The 20,511-nt window shown below is 42.8% G+C and overlaps 1 protein-coding gene across 5 annotated transcripts in view; it reads right to left on the bottom strand.

Annotated features, from left to right (window-relative positions):
- LOC145349122 (periostin-like) overlaps positions 1-20,511 on the bottom strand; it is a 92,289-nt gene that overhangs the window by 2,976 nt on the left and 68,802 nt on the right. The window contains exons 16-22 of one of the 5 annotated variants that reach the window (XM_080197488.1): positions 19,212-19,257; positions 12,864-12,941; positions 10,506-10,586; positions 7,584-7,622; positions 3,828-3,914; positions 2,036-2,122; positions 646-687 (exon numbers count right to left, since the gene is read on the bottom strand). In XM_080197488.1, the coding sequence (XP_080053614.1) occupies positions 646-687; positions 2,036-2,122; positions 3,828-3,914; positions 7,584-7,622; positions 10,506-10,586; positions 12,864-12,941; positions 19,212-19,257 (460 nt within the window). The remainder of the gene's footprint in view (positions 1-645; positions 688-2,035; positions 2,123-3,827; positions 3,915-7,583; positions 7,623-10,505; positions 10,587-12,863; positions 12,942-19,211; positions 19,258-20,511) is intronic. The other 4 variants (XM_080197489.1, XM_080197487.1, XM_080197490.1 and 1 more) reach the window with 4 other exon arrangements.

Genomic DNA, 20,511 nt, shown 5'->3' on the forward strand with positions numbered 1-20,511 from the left:
GCTTTTGCTCTGCTAACTCTTATGCTCTTAGCCTAGAAACTGGCAGGTATGTACAACCTGGCAAAAATCTAATCTTAAAGCTGCCATTTTATGCTTGTGAGTAGGCAACAGAATGATCTCATTTTGGTCGAGGGATGTAATAGGGCTGCCATCCATTCTCAGCTGCTAAAACGGGTGCATAAGCTTTCAATTTGATGGTGCTTATTATTTGCTACAAGTGCGCCACTGACCACATCTGTTTTTATTCATTCGTGGGATGTGGACGCCGCTGGCTGGCCAGCATTTATTGCCCATCCCTAGCTGCCCTTGGAAGGCAATTCAGAGTCAATCAGATTTTTGTGGAATAAGGTGGAAGGGTGGGCCTGGGCAAGGTGACCTTTTGGAGTGCTGGTGCAGTCTCAATGGGAGTCTGAGCTCCCACCCACCTGACAAAGGAACAGCCAGTTCCGAAAGCTAGTGGTGTTTGCTACAAATAAACCTGTTGGACTTTAACCTGGTGTTGTGAGACATCGTGCTTCAAATTTCCAATCAGAAACCTGGCGTCTCTGGATAACTCAGGCTTCATGTCCAACACTGAAAGATTATGCAGATGGTAATAAATAGAATACTTCACAACACTATTGTAAGTAATCAGGTCTAACATACCTGGCACTCGTCTGTAACCATGAGAAACTCTCCTTGATGGTTCTTCGAAATAAATACATTTGATTAGAAATGAAACAGAAATCCAGCAAATGTACAGTTTCAAATTTAAAAGTTTATTTATTAGTGTCATAAGTAGGCTTACATTAACACTGTAATGAAATTACTGTGACAATCCCCTAGTCGCCACACTCAGGCTCCTGTTTGGGTATACTGAGTGAGAATTTAGCTTGGTCAATGTACGTAATCACCACGTCTTTCAGATTGTGGGAAGAAGCCCACGCAGGTACAGGGAGAACGTGCAGACTCTGCACAGACAGTGACCCAAGCCAGGAATTGAACCCGAGTCCCTGACACTGTGAGGCAGCAGCACTAACCACTGTGCTACCGTGCCGCCCCAATAAGTCAGTCAGTCATGAGCCATTAAGAGAAAAGACAAACAATTTTATACTCGCCCTCAGAATTTTCAATGGTATGTTTTATTTGGTTCTATCTGATGAGTAAATCTAAACAGCTTTAGTGGTGTACATATACTTGGTCCTCTTTGCTGAAGATTTATTGATAAATGAAATTGACTACACAAGAATAACATCAGAGACAGATGTGACATTTGTCTCAGTGTGGAAATCCTTGCCAGCAGTCACTGTGTTGGTTCTAATGCATCTGGCAGGATTTTCCAGCCCTTCCCTGAGGCCCCCACAGGCACAGGATGGGTGAGCCACATAGAATGGCATAGACATTGGCAGGTCCTGCCGGCAGCCATTGGCAAGCTGGTTCCACCGCTTAAAAACAATCCAGGCTATGGTAATGTGGCTGGGGAGAGGGGTGTATGTGTGAAAATCCTCCCATAGTTTTTGGAGCCACTTCATTCAATGTGCTAAGCTTTCCCAAAGCTTTAGCAAACTATATATATAACCAGGCCTCAGTATGAAGTTATCATGCAAATAGGTCAGAGTTTTCACTATCTTTATGATGTTGTTTCATTTATTTCCATACAACTGATATGTGAGTAAATACATCGAATCATAGAATCCCTACAGTGCAGAAGGAGGCCATTTGGCCCAAGTCTGTACTGACAATAATCCCACCCAGGCCCTATACCCATAACCCCACATATTTACCCCACCAATCCCTCTAACATACACATCCTGGGATACTAAGGGGCAATTTAGCATGGCCAATTCACCTAACCGGCGTGTTTCTGGGATTGTGAGAGGAAACCATAGCACCCAGAGGAAACCCACGCAGACATGGAGAAAATGTGCAAACCCCACCCAGACAGTGCCCCAAACTGGGAATTGAACCTGGGTCCCTGGAGTTGTGAAACAGCAGTGCTAACCACCATGCTGCAACTGAAAATAAAAACAATGTGATTTTCAGGGGAAGATCTTACCTGCGTGAATTATTTTTGTGATTTCCTTTTCATGCTCGCTCAATGGTTCACCCTCAATTGTAATTTTAGTGAATGTAGAAGAGGACCCTGCCAAAGTAGCGGTTAATGACAGCATTAGTAAATGACGCACATTATCTATACAGGAAAGCACCTCCTTCAGGAAGAATTCTGAACCCTGAATTTATTCCATGAAACACAGTGTATCAGTTGCATAATTTTCAGAAGTTAATAAACTAAGTGTTTTGCATTCCACTGCAATTGTTATTGGAGAGATTGCAGTTTCCTTCAATCAGATGTGTTTAACAGAACACAAGGGCTTTTTTTATGTGCATCTGAGATATAAAAAAATCCAATCATGTCTGACAAACACTTCAGCCTTTCGAACACTGCGTCAATTTTGTCGATGTTAGACATCTGTGAACGACAACTTGGTGAATTAAAATCTCACGTGAACAAATTGTATTCATGATTGCTTGAAGTGCTGTATGAGTGTGATAAACAATGGCTGGGTCTCACAAACCACAACATGTTCCCTGTGAATGAAGAACCGTGTCGCTAGCTGTGGTAGATGACTTGCTACAGCACTTGTGAACCTGACCAACTGCAATCAGTTCACACTGTGGTATAAAAGGCATGTACCACCACTATAAACCAGGTACTCTCAAAGTTGACCATGTTTGGTATCATGATATCTCGAATACAAATGAAACCGCCCTTAGACTGTTAATGGGAGGCAAAGGGGTAGGGGTGACTATTCACTATTCACAACACTACGCTGAATATGAATACTGTTAATGAAGAGGAAAATACGGGGAAGGAGATTTCCACTGGCTGCATTTGAGTATCCATGAAAAACAACCCACAATAATTAAGACAAAAGGTTGTACCCATCAACAAGGCAGGGGTTGGAGGTGAAATGGGGTTTACAAGTCTCATTTGAAGCAAATGTACAATATCAATTGTACATTCGCTAATCTTTGCTAATGAATAAAATAAATTCCCCTCCCTTCCCCCCTTGAATTATTTAACAAAAGACAATTGTACCCTCTGAACGTTGTGTTATTCAGTGTCCAGAATAAAAAAAAATCTCTTAGCACTGAAAATATGTCTCCTTCTATCATTCATAGGATCCCTACAGTGCAGAAGAAACCATTTGGTTCATTGAGTCTGCACCGACTCTCTGACAAGAGTACTTTACCCTGGCACTCTCCCCTGCCCTATTCCTATAACCCACACATTTACTATGGCCAATCCACCTATCCCACACATCTTTGGACTGTGGGAGGAAACTAGAGTGCCCGGAGAAACCCACACAGACACAGGGAAAAGGTGCAAACTCCACACAGCCAGTCACCCAAGGCTAGAATCGAACCAGAATCCCTGGTACTGTGAGGCAGCAGTGCTAACCACTATGCCATCCTGTGACGCTCATTAATTATAAATTAAATGGAGAGTACAGATATAAGGAAGCTTCCTCAAGAGTGAAGGAGGGGGGATGGAAACAAATGCAACCTTGGATTGTTAATGTAGGTTAGGCGGAATATTCTACGTTGGAGTTTGATATCTGGTAGCAAGGAACTAAACGCAAAGAAATGTTTGTTTAGATTGTTAATGAAGGAAAACATTGTTTGAGTCACAAATGTCTGGAGAAAATTAACTTTCACCCAAAATACTAAGTGAATTCCATGTGTAGAGTAAGGGAAGGGAAACACAGGCTATTAGTTGGTTGGAGTTGTAAACAGGGAATGAAGATCCTGTGAGTCCATGCCTCAGGAGCCGCCAGCTCACTAACCTCCATGAAGGAGTTTTTGGATTTCTTCGTCCTCAAGTAATTTGGGATCACCCTCAATAATCCTGGTAACTTTGGTGTACTGTGTTCCTGATAAGATACACGTCAACGATAAACCTTAAATATTTTCACTGCTTCCACCACAGGAAGACACATACAATATATCGGAAATACAGAAAGATGATTGGAATCTCTGTTTGTAATTACCAAATGTTGGCTGAAGCTCTCCCGGCCGTTCACTCTGGCAGGATTCTCCAGTCCTGCCAGCAGTGCACCCCTGCCCGCGGTTTCCTGCCAGTGTGGGGTGGTGTCAATGGGAATTCCCACCGACAGTGGCAGGACCAGAGAATCCCACCACTGGCAAACAACGCGCCACCTCCCACTGGTAAGAAACACACAGCTGGGAGATCAGAGGATCTCGCCCATTTAGTGAAATTATTATTTTTTAAACTGAGTCTTATGAAATGCATTTTATTAGCCTAAATGTTTCTTAAATCAGGTTCATGATTTTTATTAATGTCATCGAATGACCAAAACATAAAAGAGCTATGTAATATTATTGAAATGCTTCATACATTAAGTTAAATTCCTGTAGCATATTTTAATGGATAGGTTAATACTTTGATCCTGCAATTAAGAGGACTTTGAGACAATTACACAAAGCGTTTATACGATAATATCTTGAGGGATAATTTCTGGGTAATCGTTTTGGTGAAGGAAATGGAACAATTTTCATTTCCTCCTGTGTAATTTATCTAATCAAGCTAAGAGCTGCTGGAAGCATTCCATCTTCTTAAAAAGCTTCAGTAACATTAGGGGAGTCAATTCCGATTTTTCCTCTGAACTTACAATAATCTCAAACAAAACTCCAAACAGCTGTCAGGGCAGAAAGGATTTTGTCCCATTAATCTGGACCAAATAATAATGTACAATCCATAAACTATATTGTTCAATGATTAATTCTGACCTTACGCCGCGGAAAGCACAGCCCTGATGTATTCACAGAGGAATATATCCGAGGCCGCACTATTGCTCTTGACCTTAATGTGTCATTTCCCCATGATTTTCATAAGCTCTACTTTAATACAGTGATGTACATCAGTCGAGCTCCAAGCTTAAAAAAAAGGGTATTTCACTCATTCTCTGAAGTGACTTTTTAGTAGAATTGTGTCTTTCACCACCTGAACATCAAGTGGTGTTGGATTCCAGGGCCTCATTAGGTATATGGCTAGTGAGGGGCGGAGGAATCCAGGCTGGTTAGGCCAAAGTCAAGGACCTGCAAGAAGAATCTCCTTCTGTTAGGCGGGTGGTAAGGGTGAGGGGATGCAGTGGTACAAAAATTTGGGGGACAGGTGTTGTTTGGTCAGAAGCACAGGCCGAAGGTGGCCCAAGCACTCCACTTCTCAATGTCCACCAAGAAACTCTTAAAAATAATTAAACTTTCTGGACTACCTCGAGCCGTTGAACCATTTACGGGCAGCTTTGACCTGGGGGAAAAGCCCCATTGCTCTTCTGCTCAGGCCTCTTGTTCAAATCACAGATCCAATCCTGAAGACATCATTGGAGCCTGACCAATGTATGTGAAGAGAATTCCCACCAGCCTGGGATGGGGGGGGAGCCTTCTTCAATTTGCACTCGATCATACTCAGGACACGGCACGAAATGGTTCAGTTCCCCATTCCAAGTTAAGACCATAAACCATAAGAGCAGAATTAGGCCACTCAGCCCATCGAGTCTATTCCACCATTCAATCATGGCTGATATTTTTCTCATCCCCATCCTCCTGCCTTTTCCTCATAACCCCTGAGCCCCTTATTAATCAAGGACCTATTTATCCCTGTCTTAAAGATACTCAATGACCTGGCCTCCACAGCCTTCTGCAGCAAAGAGTTCCACAGATTTTAGCTACCACCATCCACTGCCACCTCCCCCACCCACCCTCGCGACACACATACACCACCTGGCAGGGAGAGATAAAATTGAGGATACTAGCTCAAAACTCTGCCAACTTTCCTCAGTAATGTTGGTGTTACACAGCAAAGTGCAACTATGAAATGGGCAGAAGGGCAGCTAATAAGATGAGCACTCTTGGCTTTCTGCCTCTGTCTCCTGCAACTGTGACCATCGATTAGCTAAAGGGGCAGTCAAAAGGCTGGTATTGGTTTCACCTCTCTCAACCTGAAGCCTGTCGTGAGGTTTGGAAAGTCCTACATGCCAAGGGCTTTACTCATGTTAGATATTGTGGGAATGGATTTGGGGGAGGGAAGATTGCCAAAATATAAGGCAGAACATTATTCCTAACACATGCCCTTCACTAAACCAATTTTAGCATACAGGATTTCTGCAATGGATACTTTCAAAGCACATGATAAGCGCATGCTATTGGATTAATTCTTCCATATCTCGTTTACAAGATATTATTCTAGCTCACAGGCAGCTTGTACGCTGAATTGTCTTTGGATTCAGAAGATTACATTCTGCGACTGACAGTGACTGAGAACAATGTTACCAACTCTACCACCAGCTCTGATAAAACCCAGCCACTGGCAGTTCATGGATCCTTTCTTCACCCTTATCTAACAACATCATTAAAGCTATCCTTGGCAAGAGGATTCTGCGGCTAAATGTGTGCACATCAAGTCGATGCAAAAACGATTCCCACTAGTGTCAGTTAGGGCAAGACGGGCTGTAAGCTGGTCTATGTTGATCGATTTGTGGAAATCATTTCCTTTACCACCCTCCCTTTGTTTAAGAGCACCAAGGCCCCAAGGCCTCTTTTTGCTCTTAACGATGTCAGCAAGCAACCAACCTATTAAAATTGCACTCCCAGTGCTAATTGCTGATAAAGGCAACACACAAACTCTGACAGTCAGGGCTTTTTATTTTTACATTTTATACTTGCCACTTCAACGTTAAAACAACAGAGGGGAAGGGGCATTCCATCTGTGCCATCTGAATCAAAATTACTGCGGAATGCTTGTCTGAACAGTAAATAACCTACCTGCCTATGAGGGGATGAAGCCCAGTGATCAAAATAGGATTACTTTTTTAATAGTCTCACAACACCAGGTTAAAGTCCAACAGTTTTATTTGGAATCGGGACCTTTTGGAGCACTGGTCCTTCCTCACCTGATGAAAGAGCAGCACTCTGGAAGCTTGTGATTCTAAATAAATCTGTTGGACTTTAACCTGATGTTGTGAGACTTCTTACTGTGCCCCCACACCAGTCCAACACCGGCATCTCCACATCATGGCTACTTTTTTTAATGGCATTTCGACTTGCTGCTCTGTGAATATTTAATAAGTTAACATCACTCTCCAGGTAAACAAATCTACAGAAATAAACTTTTCTCCATTAAAATGGCCACAAAGGGTTCCTAAGCATTCCCAGAAGTCAGAGATCCCAGGAATGTTTGATAATGCAGGGTGGAGGGGAGAGGTGAGCGATCAAAACTAATCCGCGATGTTAAATCAATCCCAAGCCAGTTGATGACAGATTAAACTAGACACTAATAATTTTCTTAATAATTAGTGTATTTAAAGAATGCAGCATAACTTATGCCTGCTTCTTACCAATTGGCCCTGCATCCCAGCAGTCTCTCTTTATATGTACTCTAGGTACATAATTAAACAAGATCCTTCATTTGTGTATCTTAACAATATAGTTTATATACTATTAACACAAGATCCCAGCTTGACTATGTTATAAATTACAACAACTCTTGGAAGCATTCTTAATTTTAAAAAGAAGCTACAAACCTTCTCCACCACGATATTCGGTATTGCCTTCAATTGTTCCTGAATAGCCAACGAGAGAGAGAATACGTTAATTCCATTACATCTCTGCTGAAACGATATCAATGCTTTCTTTAGTATTATAACATTCTAAATCAACCAATATACACAATTAGGAAACTCATTCTGAATTTCACATGCTTTCTGTTTCCAATCTTGGCACATCTACTATTATAACTTTGAACAATTAATTATATTAAAATATTACTAATAGGTTTGCACAGAATGATTCCTGTGCCAGACAGGTAAGCTTGATAGCCATCCAAAACTAATGAACAGGCCTCAACGGCATGATACCAGTGAGTTATATGCCTCCAGGCAGGTTGCCTAGTGATTTCAACATTGGCTTTTTACATCAGTAAGGCCAAAGGTAGGTCTAGTGTGAGAGGGGTAATCGGAGGCGAGAAGGGCAATAAAGAGAAGGTAGGGACAGCAATCGGCAGAGGGAGAGAGAGAGAGACAACAATCATTTTGTGGGGTTAGCATGGTTGGTGGCTGACAGCAGTCCAATTTTTTGAAATCTTAATGAGGCGAGATTAGCAGTCCTATAGCTCACAGTTTCATATTCAGTTATTTAGTGGCAGACTGTGGTGGTGTCTTTAAAGGCAGCGTGTGAAACCTTGGCTTTTCCTGAAAGCTGGTACTGACTATGTTCAAGGCAAACCACTTGATAAAAAGGGCATTAAACAGACATTTGGACCCATATTTCCTTATACAAAGGGCCTAAGGTCTGTTTTAAGCCCATTCTTTCATAACCTGTTTTGAAGAATGTCTCAATTAGGCAGATAGCACAAAATCTAAGACACATTATTCATTTATTGAGCCAGGAGATGGCTTTGTTGCATGCCAGAAAAATGACTGATAATGAAACAATTCCTGAAATTTGTTTAGTATTGTTTAAATGCTAATTACAAAAGCTTGGCAAAAACTAATACAATGCTCTCAAATAAAGTGATTTCACATTTAGTGAAAATAATTCATTTTCTGTAGAAGCTGATCTATGCCAAATGAATTGGTTTGCTTCTATTCTTATCAACCTAAATGGCAGTAAATGGATGTTTTTTTTTCTGTTTCTCACACTCCTGGTTCAATATATTTTGAATCAGTGGATGTGTGGGGGGCTGAGGGGGTACATGGATGAGCACATGAAGTTCCGTGTATTTTGCCCCATCAATGTGTCATATCCAACCTCATTTGATGAAGAACACAGAATCAGATAGCCCTTCAGAATTTAGATGGTTAATTAAGTGGCAAATAATGAATGGTTGAGTGGTATAGGCTGCTGCTGACTAGGTAACAATATTTTTCCCAGTGCTAAATCTGTGGAGACCATTACTTTTCAGTACCCCTGTCTTGGTCGGGATTCAGCAGCATGGCTACCAAGATGCAAGTTATTTTTAAAACATACGAACAATAGAATTGTTCCCCTGACTTCCATAGCTTGAAGATCATTGCTGGCCCCTTTCCACTACCTGAGGGCTACAGGTGCAGTGACCCATAATTGTATCTGCTTCATTGGTGCACTACCTGGGATGTGCAGTAGAGGATCTGTGGTTCATGTGCCTAACTTAAATAAGGCCTGAGACCAAATTCAGTCAAGCCTTAAGCTTACATGCTGCATTGATTATTCCCTGCATGCAGTTTGCATTGTTAGGACAGTCCTATGCAACTTATGCCCAGCTTTACTCATCATTATCCTCCCTACAAATCTTCAAACTTCAGGTAGCAGTTCTGCTACTTCATGGCCCCTAATTCAAATGTATTATTATCTTTTCTAATCCCACTATTGTTGAATTCAAATTCATCCTTTGTCACCACTTTGTCCACACCAGAGGTTTAAAAATTCCCTCCTTTTCCCAGTCATCGTCACTTCCATTTGTTCAATGTTCGCTTCTCTCCAACTTGGCTCAATGTTCTTGTCACTTTATTCCTTGCTAGTATGAAGCCACTATCTTTGTACTGGTCCTTGCTGCTCCTTTTGCCCAACAGCCCTCAAGCATTTTGCAGGATTTGACCTCCCGTTCATTTCCTCCTGGTGTCTATCATGTGCACATCTCTCTCTGCTGCTGCTACTGGCCTGATGTTCTAGTTTCCCCTACTGACCAAAGCACTGTTACCTCTGCCCTACTGCCAGCCTCCCTGGCTCACTCCTCTCTAACCTCACATTGACCGTAGCCTCCCATTGACCAACGGCTCCTCTTCATATCTCACAGAATTTACAGAATCCCTACAGTACAGAAGGAGGCTGAAAGACAAAAACCTCATCCAGGCCCTATCCCCATAATGCCGCATATTTGCCCTGTTAACCCCCCTGACACTAAGAGACAATTTATCATGGACAGTCCACACAACTTTGGGCTGTGGGAGGAAACCGGAGCACCCAGAGGAAACCCGGCCCACTGAGTCTGCACCAACAGCAATCCCATCTAAGCCCGATCCCCGTAACCCCACATATTTACCCCGCTAATCCTCTAACCCTTGCATCCCAGGACACTAAGGGGCAATTTAGCTTGGCCAATGTACCTAACCTGCACATCTTTGGACTGTGAGAGGAAACCGGAGCACCCGGAGGAAACCCACACAAACGCAGCGAGACGTGCAGACTCCACACAGACAATGACTCAAGCCGGGAATTGAACCCAGCTTCCTGGAGCTGTGACTCAGCAGTGCTAACCACTGTGCCATTGTGCTGCCCTCTTCTTCCTGTCTAGCACTGTCATTTACTTTTTAAACTGAAGTGTGCCGCCAAATGTATATATATGAATGTGTGAATGAAACAAAGAACGGCTGTTTGATTTTCCATTGCATTCACTCATGAAAACTGCTTATGAGAATGGCACATAGCTAGATAAAAAAAATTATCAAGATAAAATATGAAGAGCTCACCACTTTGGATGACCTTTCCACTAATTACTTTTATTTCTGGTTTAGTTGTAACAAATCTTGTAATTTCTGTGACCTTAGTTTCTAAGAAGCAAAGATATTTGTGTTGTTACTTAACGAGAATTCACTCCTTCAGATTCAAGTCAGTGGATGTAGAAAATCTTGGAAATGATAAGTACATGAAAAGGGTATCCTCTGCTGAATTGTGCTTAACATAAAATTGAAACTTCCTTACACAATGCAGTATTACCATTCATGCATTTGTATCAAATTCCTTGGGTCACTACTTTATAAGCAAATGTTAACTCATTTTAAATAGCTTCACTGGTCTCAACATCAGGACAACTTGCACTTCCGTGGGTCTTAATCCCCTATCTGTACGGTGCTGCAACTGGATTCAGCTTTGCAGATTCACTGAGCACCTTTTGATTTTCCAATTCTGAAAGATCAGTTGAGGTAAGGGAAACTGGAAACTCGTTTTATTTTCAATCATTTTGCTTTTCAAAATGGGCAGTTTGGCTGCAATCCTGTGCTACTCCTAATGCAACTTCAAATGTTATTAGGGTTCAGATACAACAAAGTTTTTACGGATATCAAAGTGGAGTCTGCCTTTTAATTACTGCCAACTAAGCAGTAGCAGAAGTTCAGTTAGATATTTAATGCTTTCATTACCATGAGGTAAAGCAGGAGATGGTGGAAAAGTAAGACTTTATCCCCTTATCCTACCCCTCACTGTGGCTGCAGGACAATGTTTGGTGCTATGCCAATATAACTTCACTAGTTGCTGCTTTATATTTAGGTAGCTCGTGTACGGATGAATCATATCCAGCAGGATGTTACATCTGAGCGTAAAAAGGGCAGTAAGTACATTCATCCAGGAGTGGGATACTCTGCACTAAAATCTGTGCAGGCATTACATTGTGGGACCTTTTATTGAGGTGACCCAAGCTCACTCCAAACACTGCATCGGCACTTACCCAAGAACCAGTTCTCTCTTGAGTGAGGGAGCCACCTTTGGAAATAGGATGAGGTTCAAGGATCAATTTCTATTGACTCTCATTCCTCTTGGTTTTGGGCTGGTCTCACAGTGTCGATTCTACCTCGACAGAGCCAGAACAATGATGATCTTATCAGACACAATTTCCACTTGTTTCCAGATGGTCATTCGGCAAAGCCTGGAACTGATGAATTTTGCAATGCTGCATGGCCCATGAAGGGCCTGTTGCAGCAGCCAATGTCCTTAACCTCAGCATTAAGGTGCAACATGTACAGGTCGAAATCTGGTTTATGATATTAACCTGACACTTGGGAATACATCAGGGTCAAACGGGACAAAACCCAGATCCCTCATACCTCAATTCCTTCCCCCTAGATGCTGGCAATAAAAGTCTCTTTTTGTTTGCAATGTCATTCAGATTTACATAAAAATACTTTTCAGACTTTGTTTTAGTATTGACACAGTGAAATGTCCATTTCATTCAAAATGTACATCTTCTCACTGGGTTAACATTGGCGCAGCAGGTTTTACAAGTTCACATTCCCGGCGCAAATCGATGTCTGTGCGTGCAAATATTAAACATTCAGGTGCATGCTCCTCAGGATTTTAGATCCATTAATCATTCCTTAGACTTGGGCAGTCAAGAATTGGGGGACCGGGGTCAGGGGGGATCATTTCTGTAACATTGTTATTGTGAGTGACAATAGAGGTTAGAAGAAATTTGTTCACACGGGGGTTACTGGAGAATACGATGCCATGACACAGGGAGGTAGAGGACATGGCATCTTTGAAAGGCAGAAGTAGAAAAGTATTTGAAGCAGTGGAAGTTACAGGGCTATGGGGAAAGTGCTGGGGCAGTGGAGCTAGTTTTGGGTTACTCCATCAAAGAGCCGGCACACCCAACAGACACCATGGCCCTGATTTTACCGGCACGCCGATTCAAGACGGGTGAGGCTCACGGAACGGCATTGTCCGTTGGCCTCGGGTGTGATCTTGCAAGCCTGGAGCGGGCGTGCTGGTAAAATTCTGGCCTAAATCTCCTTCTGTACTGCAAGTGTTTATGGTCCCATTACTGGCAGGCTAGGAAGTAAATCCTTTGTCCTTAGATTGCTGCCAAGATATGTGACCTTCTGCACAGAAAGAGATCTAATCAGTGCATTGTTCAGCATTCAGTGAATATCTGATGGTGCTTTACAGCCATTCGTTAGATAGGAAAAATAATTCAGAGGCTCACACCTCCACAAAGCCCAGATCCCATTAGCTTCAAGGGAGGAGGGTAAAATGAGGAAAGATTAGAGGAACAACAGTTAGGTTAAAGAAAATAAAAGATGTTGCAAATACAGTGCATGTGAACATGCATCTACCATATGGAATCACTCGGGTAATAGTTGTTCCAATCTCTCGGGAAATGTTTGGCTGAGAAATGACCTTGATAATACGAGCTGAAAATGCAAGGACAATATGATTTAAAGGCAGGTATCCTCAAGCTATAATACATTAATCGATCATCACTTCCTCCAGTTTCACCACAATCTGCCATCCACGTCATATTCTCATGGCTGAGGAGAAGCAGCTGTAAAATGATTAAAATGCAACATGTTTTATAATTATACACATCTGTCTCTGCAATTAAATGGGATTTAAGATTGAGTTTGCTGTTATGCTGAAGTCTTGTCAAAAATAAATTCTGAATAAGTTGCTTGTAAACAATTGCACCATAGTTTATCAAAATGGTCACTATTAGATGCTCATCGTTTGCCACACTGTTTACAAACTGAAGCTGATCAACCCTGCTCAGAAGTTCTGTACGGGCTTTCAATGGACACCGTTAAGTAATTACATGAGATAATTGTCAAACATTAGTTATCAGTACCAAACAGTTCATAGACACTCCAAATTCTGGTCCGATGCCCCACTCAGCCATCTTCCATTGTTCTCCATTCCAGTTTGTTTCACAACCCTTTTGTCACTGGGTGGTATGGTGGCACAGTGGTTAGCACTGCTGCCTCACAGCGTCAGGGGTCCAGGTTCAATCCCAGCATGGGTCACTATCTGTGTGGAGTTTGCACATACTCCCCATGTCTGTGAGGGCTTCCTCTGGGTGCTCCGGTTTCCTCCCATGCTCCAAAGCTGTGCTGGTTAGGTGGACTGCCCCTTGGTATCAGGGGGACCCATCTAGGCTAAATGCATGGGGTTATAGGGGTAGGTAGGATTGTGGTCAGTGCAAACTTGATGGGCTGAATGGCCTCCTTCTGCACTGTCTAATTCTAACTTTTTTCCCACCAAACTACAATCATCTTTGGTCACTTGCATCAATCTTCGGCTTTATGGGACACATGTTGTGGTCTACTCAAATCTCTTGTCATAATCAAGTCTTTTGATACTACAAGTATGTCAACTGCTTCTCATTACTTCTTGAACAATAATGATTATTTTCTTTGAAATATTCTTAACATTCTTCTCGTATGTCCACCCTTTAGCACGATAGTGTGGCATTGCTCATTGTCCTCACCACTTAGTGATATATCTTCAATCTTCCATAGTCTGTCAAAAGAATCCATCGTCGTAGTAATTTATTTCTTTAATATTTTATCAGCTCTCTTGATCTTTGCAGGCACATAACGCTCCCAGCATTTTCTTCACCTCACCATTGGTGTTCACTTTTTCCCTGACCTTTTTTCATCCTCTTGCTGCTAGTCGGTCTAAAGGCAGATGATGCCGAGCCATATTTCTTTTCTTTCGTTGTGATTTAATTTCTATCATCATTGTGATTTAACACTGAGATAAAGCGGAATGAGACAGTTCTGAATCTTTGCAATGATCTACCCGAGAGGGTTATGAGTGCTCTTTCAATGAATAAGGTCAAAGCTGAGATTGTGGCTGCGATATTACTGGCTCACCCCGCCCATCGATGGGAGGAGCAAGCCAGTGAAATCACACGAGAGCCGAGAATTCAGAATCACGCCTGATTTTTCACCTCTCACACTCTTGCCAACAATGGATATCCGGTGTGCAAGAAATGGGTCTGCCTGCTGCCTCTAGTGGCTAGAAATGGTCTAGCCCAATTCTTTCATACACTAAGTCCACAAGATTGGGAGTACAGGCTTGCCCAAAAAAACGGATCTGAAACTCTTCCGTTTCCACACTAACTGGACACTTTGAATTTTTCTCATAAAATTTCACCCAGTGAGTTAGATGTTTCCAGAGGAATCAAAGGATATGAGCCCTGAATTGGAAAGTGAGGTTGAAATCAAAGACCAGCCATGATCCTTTCGGATGGTAAGACAGTTCATTTTTTTTTGTTACATACTCAAGCTAAAAAGTAACCAGAAACTGTTTTTTGATCTCTTCCCAGGTATGGTGAGAATTATTTGGTGGATGTGCCTGCTCATTAAATTGGGCATGTTTCATGTGTGTCACTCAGCTGTGATTAAGGGTTGGTGCCAGCACGGTCCTCAAGATGAATGGAATAAATATAATCAGTCCAGAGAAGAGGAAAGGGCAAAAGAAATCACAGAACGGCTGAGTCGAAAGTGGAGCTGTCACTGGGAAGTGGTAAGCCCTGGTTACATGGAAGGAGTGTTCTACAGGAATCGAACTATCGGTGCACGCGTGGAGGAAGGGAAGGGACTTCAGATAAAGTGCATCTGCAATGGGAATGGAACAGCGGTGGGGATCCAGTGGAGGTGGTTTCAAGACCAATTTGGCATGTTTGCCCCTTTGGTAGGGGATGTCGGGGTGCCATATAAAGGAAAAATATCCCAACAACCCAATGGAAAGAATGGCCTGATGCTAATTCAAACATTAAACTGGCCTCAGTTCTGGGAGAGGCACAACGGCAATGTCCGTTGTGAACCAAGTGATGACAGTGCCTACGGAAGCTCTCATGTGAAGTTAGAGGCTATCAGGAAACCAGATAAAGATGCTGCCAGGCGTCTGGGCACCCCTTGCCCCACGTTGCTTCCTAATCCACAGACAAATGGGTTAGAAGTGATAGAATCTGGAGAGTTCTTATATAATGATGTGCGCTTTGAAATTGTCCCGGTTGTTTTTAATTTAAGCTCTCTGCATATGCCGGACGGATTGTGCCATAGTAACTATCTGAATTTGTTCCACCTCATGCTGAAGGAGTTGGTAGGGGACTCGCAGGCGAGGAACCAAAGGACAGACTGGCAGAGCCCTGACCCACATATGGGTGAGGGGCTGAAAACCACACGCAAAAGAAGAGGCCTAGCTGAATGGGTAGGGATAGGAGCTACTGCGGGTGTGGCTGGTCTGAATCGGATAGACATCGAATCAATGTGGGAACATGATGAAGTCATGCGGAGGCAACTGAAGGGGCTTTTGACTAAATTAAATGACCAAAGTGGGGACCTAATCCACGAACAGGGTAAAACTCTGCTGTCCACCCAAGAGATTGTGACCGCCATGCAGTCCATTGTCAGTAAGGTCAATGAGATCATTGGGGAAAAGAATCAGGAGTTTGCACAGCAGAACATTTCCAAAGCAGTCACCTGTAGCATGTATGGAAACTTTGTGCTGACCTTGCTGCAAAAGGGGTTATCTGACCTTGAATCTAATCGCATTCCTGCCTTTATTAAGAATCACCATCTGGCCATGTGGTTAGGGAGCAATAAGACGGAAGAAGAATATAAGCGCATCAGGCGGCATGGCTTGGCCTTTTTCGCCCCTCGGGCCCACTCTCAGGGCACTGACGGCCAAGTCCCAGTGATACTGGCAGTCCCAATTGTCGTGAACTCCTCAGCCCTTCCTATGCAATTGTATAAGGTGGAATCCATAGGAGTCATTGAACTTTCCAACAACAATGCCATCTTTAAGGAATTTCGGGACTATCCTCACTGGTTGATTAACAAAAGGGGCACGTGGCTAGCCCCAGACTTAGGGTGTTGCCGACAAGCTGGGAACGAGTGGGTGTGCAGGTGTGACGTGTACCAGCATACCACTCCCGCCTGTGGATTCACACTGGATAAGCATTCTCCAAACTGCACAGTCGCTGTAAGCCAATGGAGTCCTGGCCAGGCAAGAACTGCCTACGTGGGCAGGGGAAGGTACTGCGTTACAACCAGTGCCTCACACCTCTATCATGGGGAGACCTTATGCCCGATCAATACTCCGATGTTTTGTCTCTCCCCAGTGGAACCGGTCAAAGTTGGAGGCAAAATATTATTGCCGGTTCACCTGCACAACGTGACAGAAATACAGTTAGAGCTGCCCCTGCAGGAGGAAGCTCTAAAGTCGGTGGTCCATTTTGGACACCCTATTCCGCCTCTGTCTATTAGTCTGAAGTCAATCCTTCAACGTACAGCAACCTCACAAGAACATTTGGTCCGCATGCAACAGGACAATAAAGATATTGAGAAAGGAGTCAAAACCTTAGGAGATCACAGATGGTGGGATGTGGTATATAATGTGGGACAATCTGTTTGGGCTCGCATGGCCTCTTATGGTTTCTTAATTGTTCAATTTGTGTTAACCATTACAGTCATTATTACTTTGATACGTTTGCGTGGCATTTGTCACCGGTTGGAGACTCAGCTGCATGACCGGCAGGGTCTACCTGTTTATATGGGCCTCTTGGAAGGTCACCATGAATATGTGTAGCTCCCATAAAATGAGCAAAATCCACAAAATTAGCAGTAAATAAATTGGTAGGATGTAGCTTTTTGTAAACTCAAGGTGAACAAGTTGTGAGGAACATGACTGAAAAGGAAAAGGGGAAAAAAATTCAGAGTGTAAAAACCAAGGTTGATTTGGAGAGAACGCTCGAATTTGCTTTGTGTCAAATATCCCATCATGGTTAACCAAATCTTGAGGATATTATCCAATTCCAATCTGCTAATATTGGAGAGCAGTTTGAACAAAGGGAAAATAAGAATCACTGAAGTCGTTAACCTTCGACGTGAGATGTTAGACTTAGATTGGGCAGACCTATATAGTCACTGCAGCTAGCAATATGGACTATTAACCATCTGGAATGACCCAATGCATCTCCTTATAATGTCAGAATACAAACAGATTAAATCGATTAAGTATCAAGATGGACATTATGTCACAATCTGGTGGTTTTGTGAGAAGGAATCTCACTTCAATATAAATTCTCTTTGACTTATGTATCATTTATGATTTTCATTAAAAGGGAAAGTCCTTTAAAGATATTTGGAAGGTCTTTTGGGCATCTGATAGATGGGATATATAAGAATGGCTAGCAGCCATCATAATGTTAAAGTGTATGGGACTGTCAGAGACCCAACACCGACAGAGGTCAGACTTGATCACAATGAGTCTTCAGGAAACCAGGTTGTATAAGTGTGTTGTACAACCATAATGATTATTTTACTATTGGTATCTGAACAATTAGTTACATTGAGACAATACACTTGAGCATGAATCACAAAGATTTGTTCAATTGAGGGCTCTCTGAATGGGCTTCACTGATTCCTTTAGCACATTCAGGTTGATATAGTGATCATTCATTTTAACCTGCAGCAAACTGATAAGACAGCTCCAGTATTCACTCCTCCCCTTTTCTTCCATTCAGAGTCACGATTTTCCGGCCTCGCTGTACCTGGTGCAGATCGTGCCAATCCCGAAAAACTGCATATGGGCCTAAAAACGAGTTTCGTGCCTGGCATAAAACTGTTTGCAATCATGCTGTCCTCTTTCTAATGGTGCGACTGGATCATTCCCAGAAAGGGCGTAAGGCCAATTAGCATATTTAAAGTGGCACTTGCACATGCATAACCCATTTGATGCAGAATTCTCCTCGATCCTGGCCCTTCCGAGCTACAGGCGAGACTGATCAGAATCACTACCAGGCATGACGGCCACACTAGGGAGGGTCAAAGACCAGAGAATCCCTGGGTGGTCCAGGACATCTGGCAGTGCCCACCTGGCACACTGGCAGTGTCAGTTATGCACTGCTAGTGTGCCAGGGGCAGTACCCAGGGGCTGAAGGCTGAGTTGCGGTGCAGCCTGAGTGGAGGCTATGATTGGAGGAGGCTATGATGGGGGGCTATGCAGGAAGAGTTCAATTCCTGGGATTTTCCACCCACCTACCCCATGGCAGCCTTGGGAAGCAGCAAGAACAGAATTAATTTGGGGGAGTATCACGGGGGAGGGAGGGGATCTGGGTTCTGTTGTCTATCAACCCCCCCTACTTCTGACCCCCTGTTGCCCCTCAGTGATACCCCCAACTTCTACCTTTATTCATCGGGCTGGGAATGAAAGACCAGCAGCGATCCCAGGAGGGATGCAATGATGAGGTAGCTGCAATGTTTTCCTTCATTGTGTGCTGTGATCCTGCCTGATTGTGTGGGGAAATCTTAATTAACTCCTGAAAGGTTCTCTAAGGAAGGGACAAACACTTGGATTTGACAATCCAGTATCCAATTCACTGGGATTGAAAACATTTTCTCTGGGTTTCATGTAGTCCAGCTTGAAGACAGGCAAGTCCTGATAACCACGACAAATATACATGTCAATAGCAGATCTCCAAAGTGACATCTTCATCCTCTGATCCTTTCGGTTTCATCTTACTGCTATATTTTTTCTTTGTTTCATTTTACCTACATATTTCAAACCTTAAAGTACCAATTCAAAAAAAACAATAAATGTTTTAAAGCAAGAAGCATTAATTACAATACAAACAATTTCAAACTTTATAGGATATTGTTAATCACTAAAGAACTTACTGATGATTGGCATTCTGATTTCTTTGTAGGTGTAACCCGGGATGAACTGGCCAAAGAAAACAAAATAAAAAAGATCAGCTATCGTTATTATTTTATAGTACCTCATTCAATCTTCTTATTAGTAAATTCTGGAGGGTTAACATGCCACTGACTAAACAACAAGTTTACATTACTTCCCAGTCTCCTAACCATTATGGCAAGGTAAGTATGGGAACAATAAAAGCACAAAGCTTTGTTCGACAATCTAACTTATTACCTAAATATTTTCCAATGGGACATCATAACTGATTGCCTCTGCTAGGCAAACTGAGATTACAACTCAGCAAAAATGCATTCACCATCACAAGAAACCAAACTAAAATTGAAACAGAGCCTGAGTGGTGTAATCATTAATCATGACAGAGAGACCTCTTCTTTCCCCATGTTGAACATAAGCAATGATTAGGAATGATTCTGGATATTAAACGACATTCAGCGTTGGATAAGGCAAGAGAAAAATGCATGACCTGCTGAATAGTTTTTAGTTTGAAGGGATCCAGTTAATCTGGATTTGACTGTGAATATGCTTGAATTTAATTCCAGAATGGGAAAAGCTCCTGTTTTTCCGGTTCATTTGTGGAACATGGGCGTCTCTGGTTAGCCAGTATTTATTGCCCAAGACTAGTTGCCCTTGAGAAGACGGTGTTGAGCTTGTTGCAGTCCATGTTCTGTGGGTTGATGCACAATGCCGTTAGGGAGGGAATTTCAGTACTTTTACCCAGCGACTATGAAGGAATGGCAGTATATTTCCTAGTCAGGAGTGGCTTGGAAGGGAACTTGGAAGTGGTGGTGTTCCCATTTATCTGCTACCCTTGTCGTTCTAGATGGAAGTTGCTAAGGGTTTGGAAGGTGCTGTCTAAGGATCTTTGGTAAATTGCTGCAGTGCATTTTATAGATAGGACACACTGCTGCTACTCAGCATCGGTGGTGGAGGGATTGAATGTTTGTGGATGTGTTGCCAATCAACCAGGCTGCTTTGTCCTGAATGGTGTCAAGCTTCTTGAGTGTTGTTGGAGCTGCACCCATCCAGACAAGTGGGGAGTATCCATCACGTTCCTGACCTGTGCCTTGTAGATGGTGGATGGCTTTGGGGAATCAGGAGGTAAGTTACTCGCCGCACCTACCTCACTGGACTCTCAAGTACACTCTCAAAAAATAGCTAAGTTATTTTCTCCAGGGTAGATACTAGGGGGCATAGGTTTAAGGTGAGAGGGGAAAGATTTAAAAGGGATCTGAAGAAGCAAGTTTTTCACACAGAGAG

The sequence above is a fragment of the Carcharhinus amblyrhynchos genome, chromosome 10 (genome assembly GCF_965287045.1).
Source record: "Carcharhinus amblyrhynchos chromosome 10, sCarAmb.v2.hapA, whole genome shotgun sequence".
Taxonomy (NCBI): domain Eukaryota; kingdom Metazoa; phylum Chordata; class Chondrichthyes; order Carcharhiniformes; family Carcharhinidae; genus Carcharhinus; species Carcharhinus amblyrhynchos.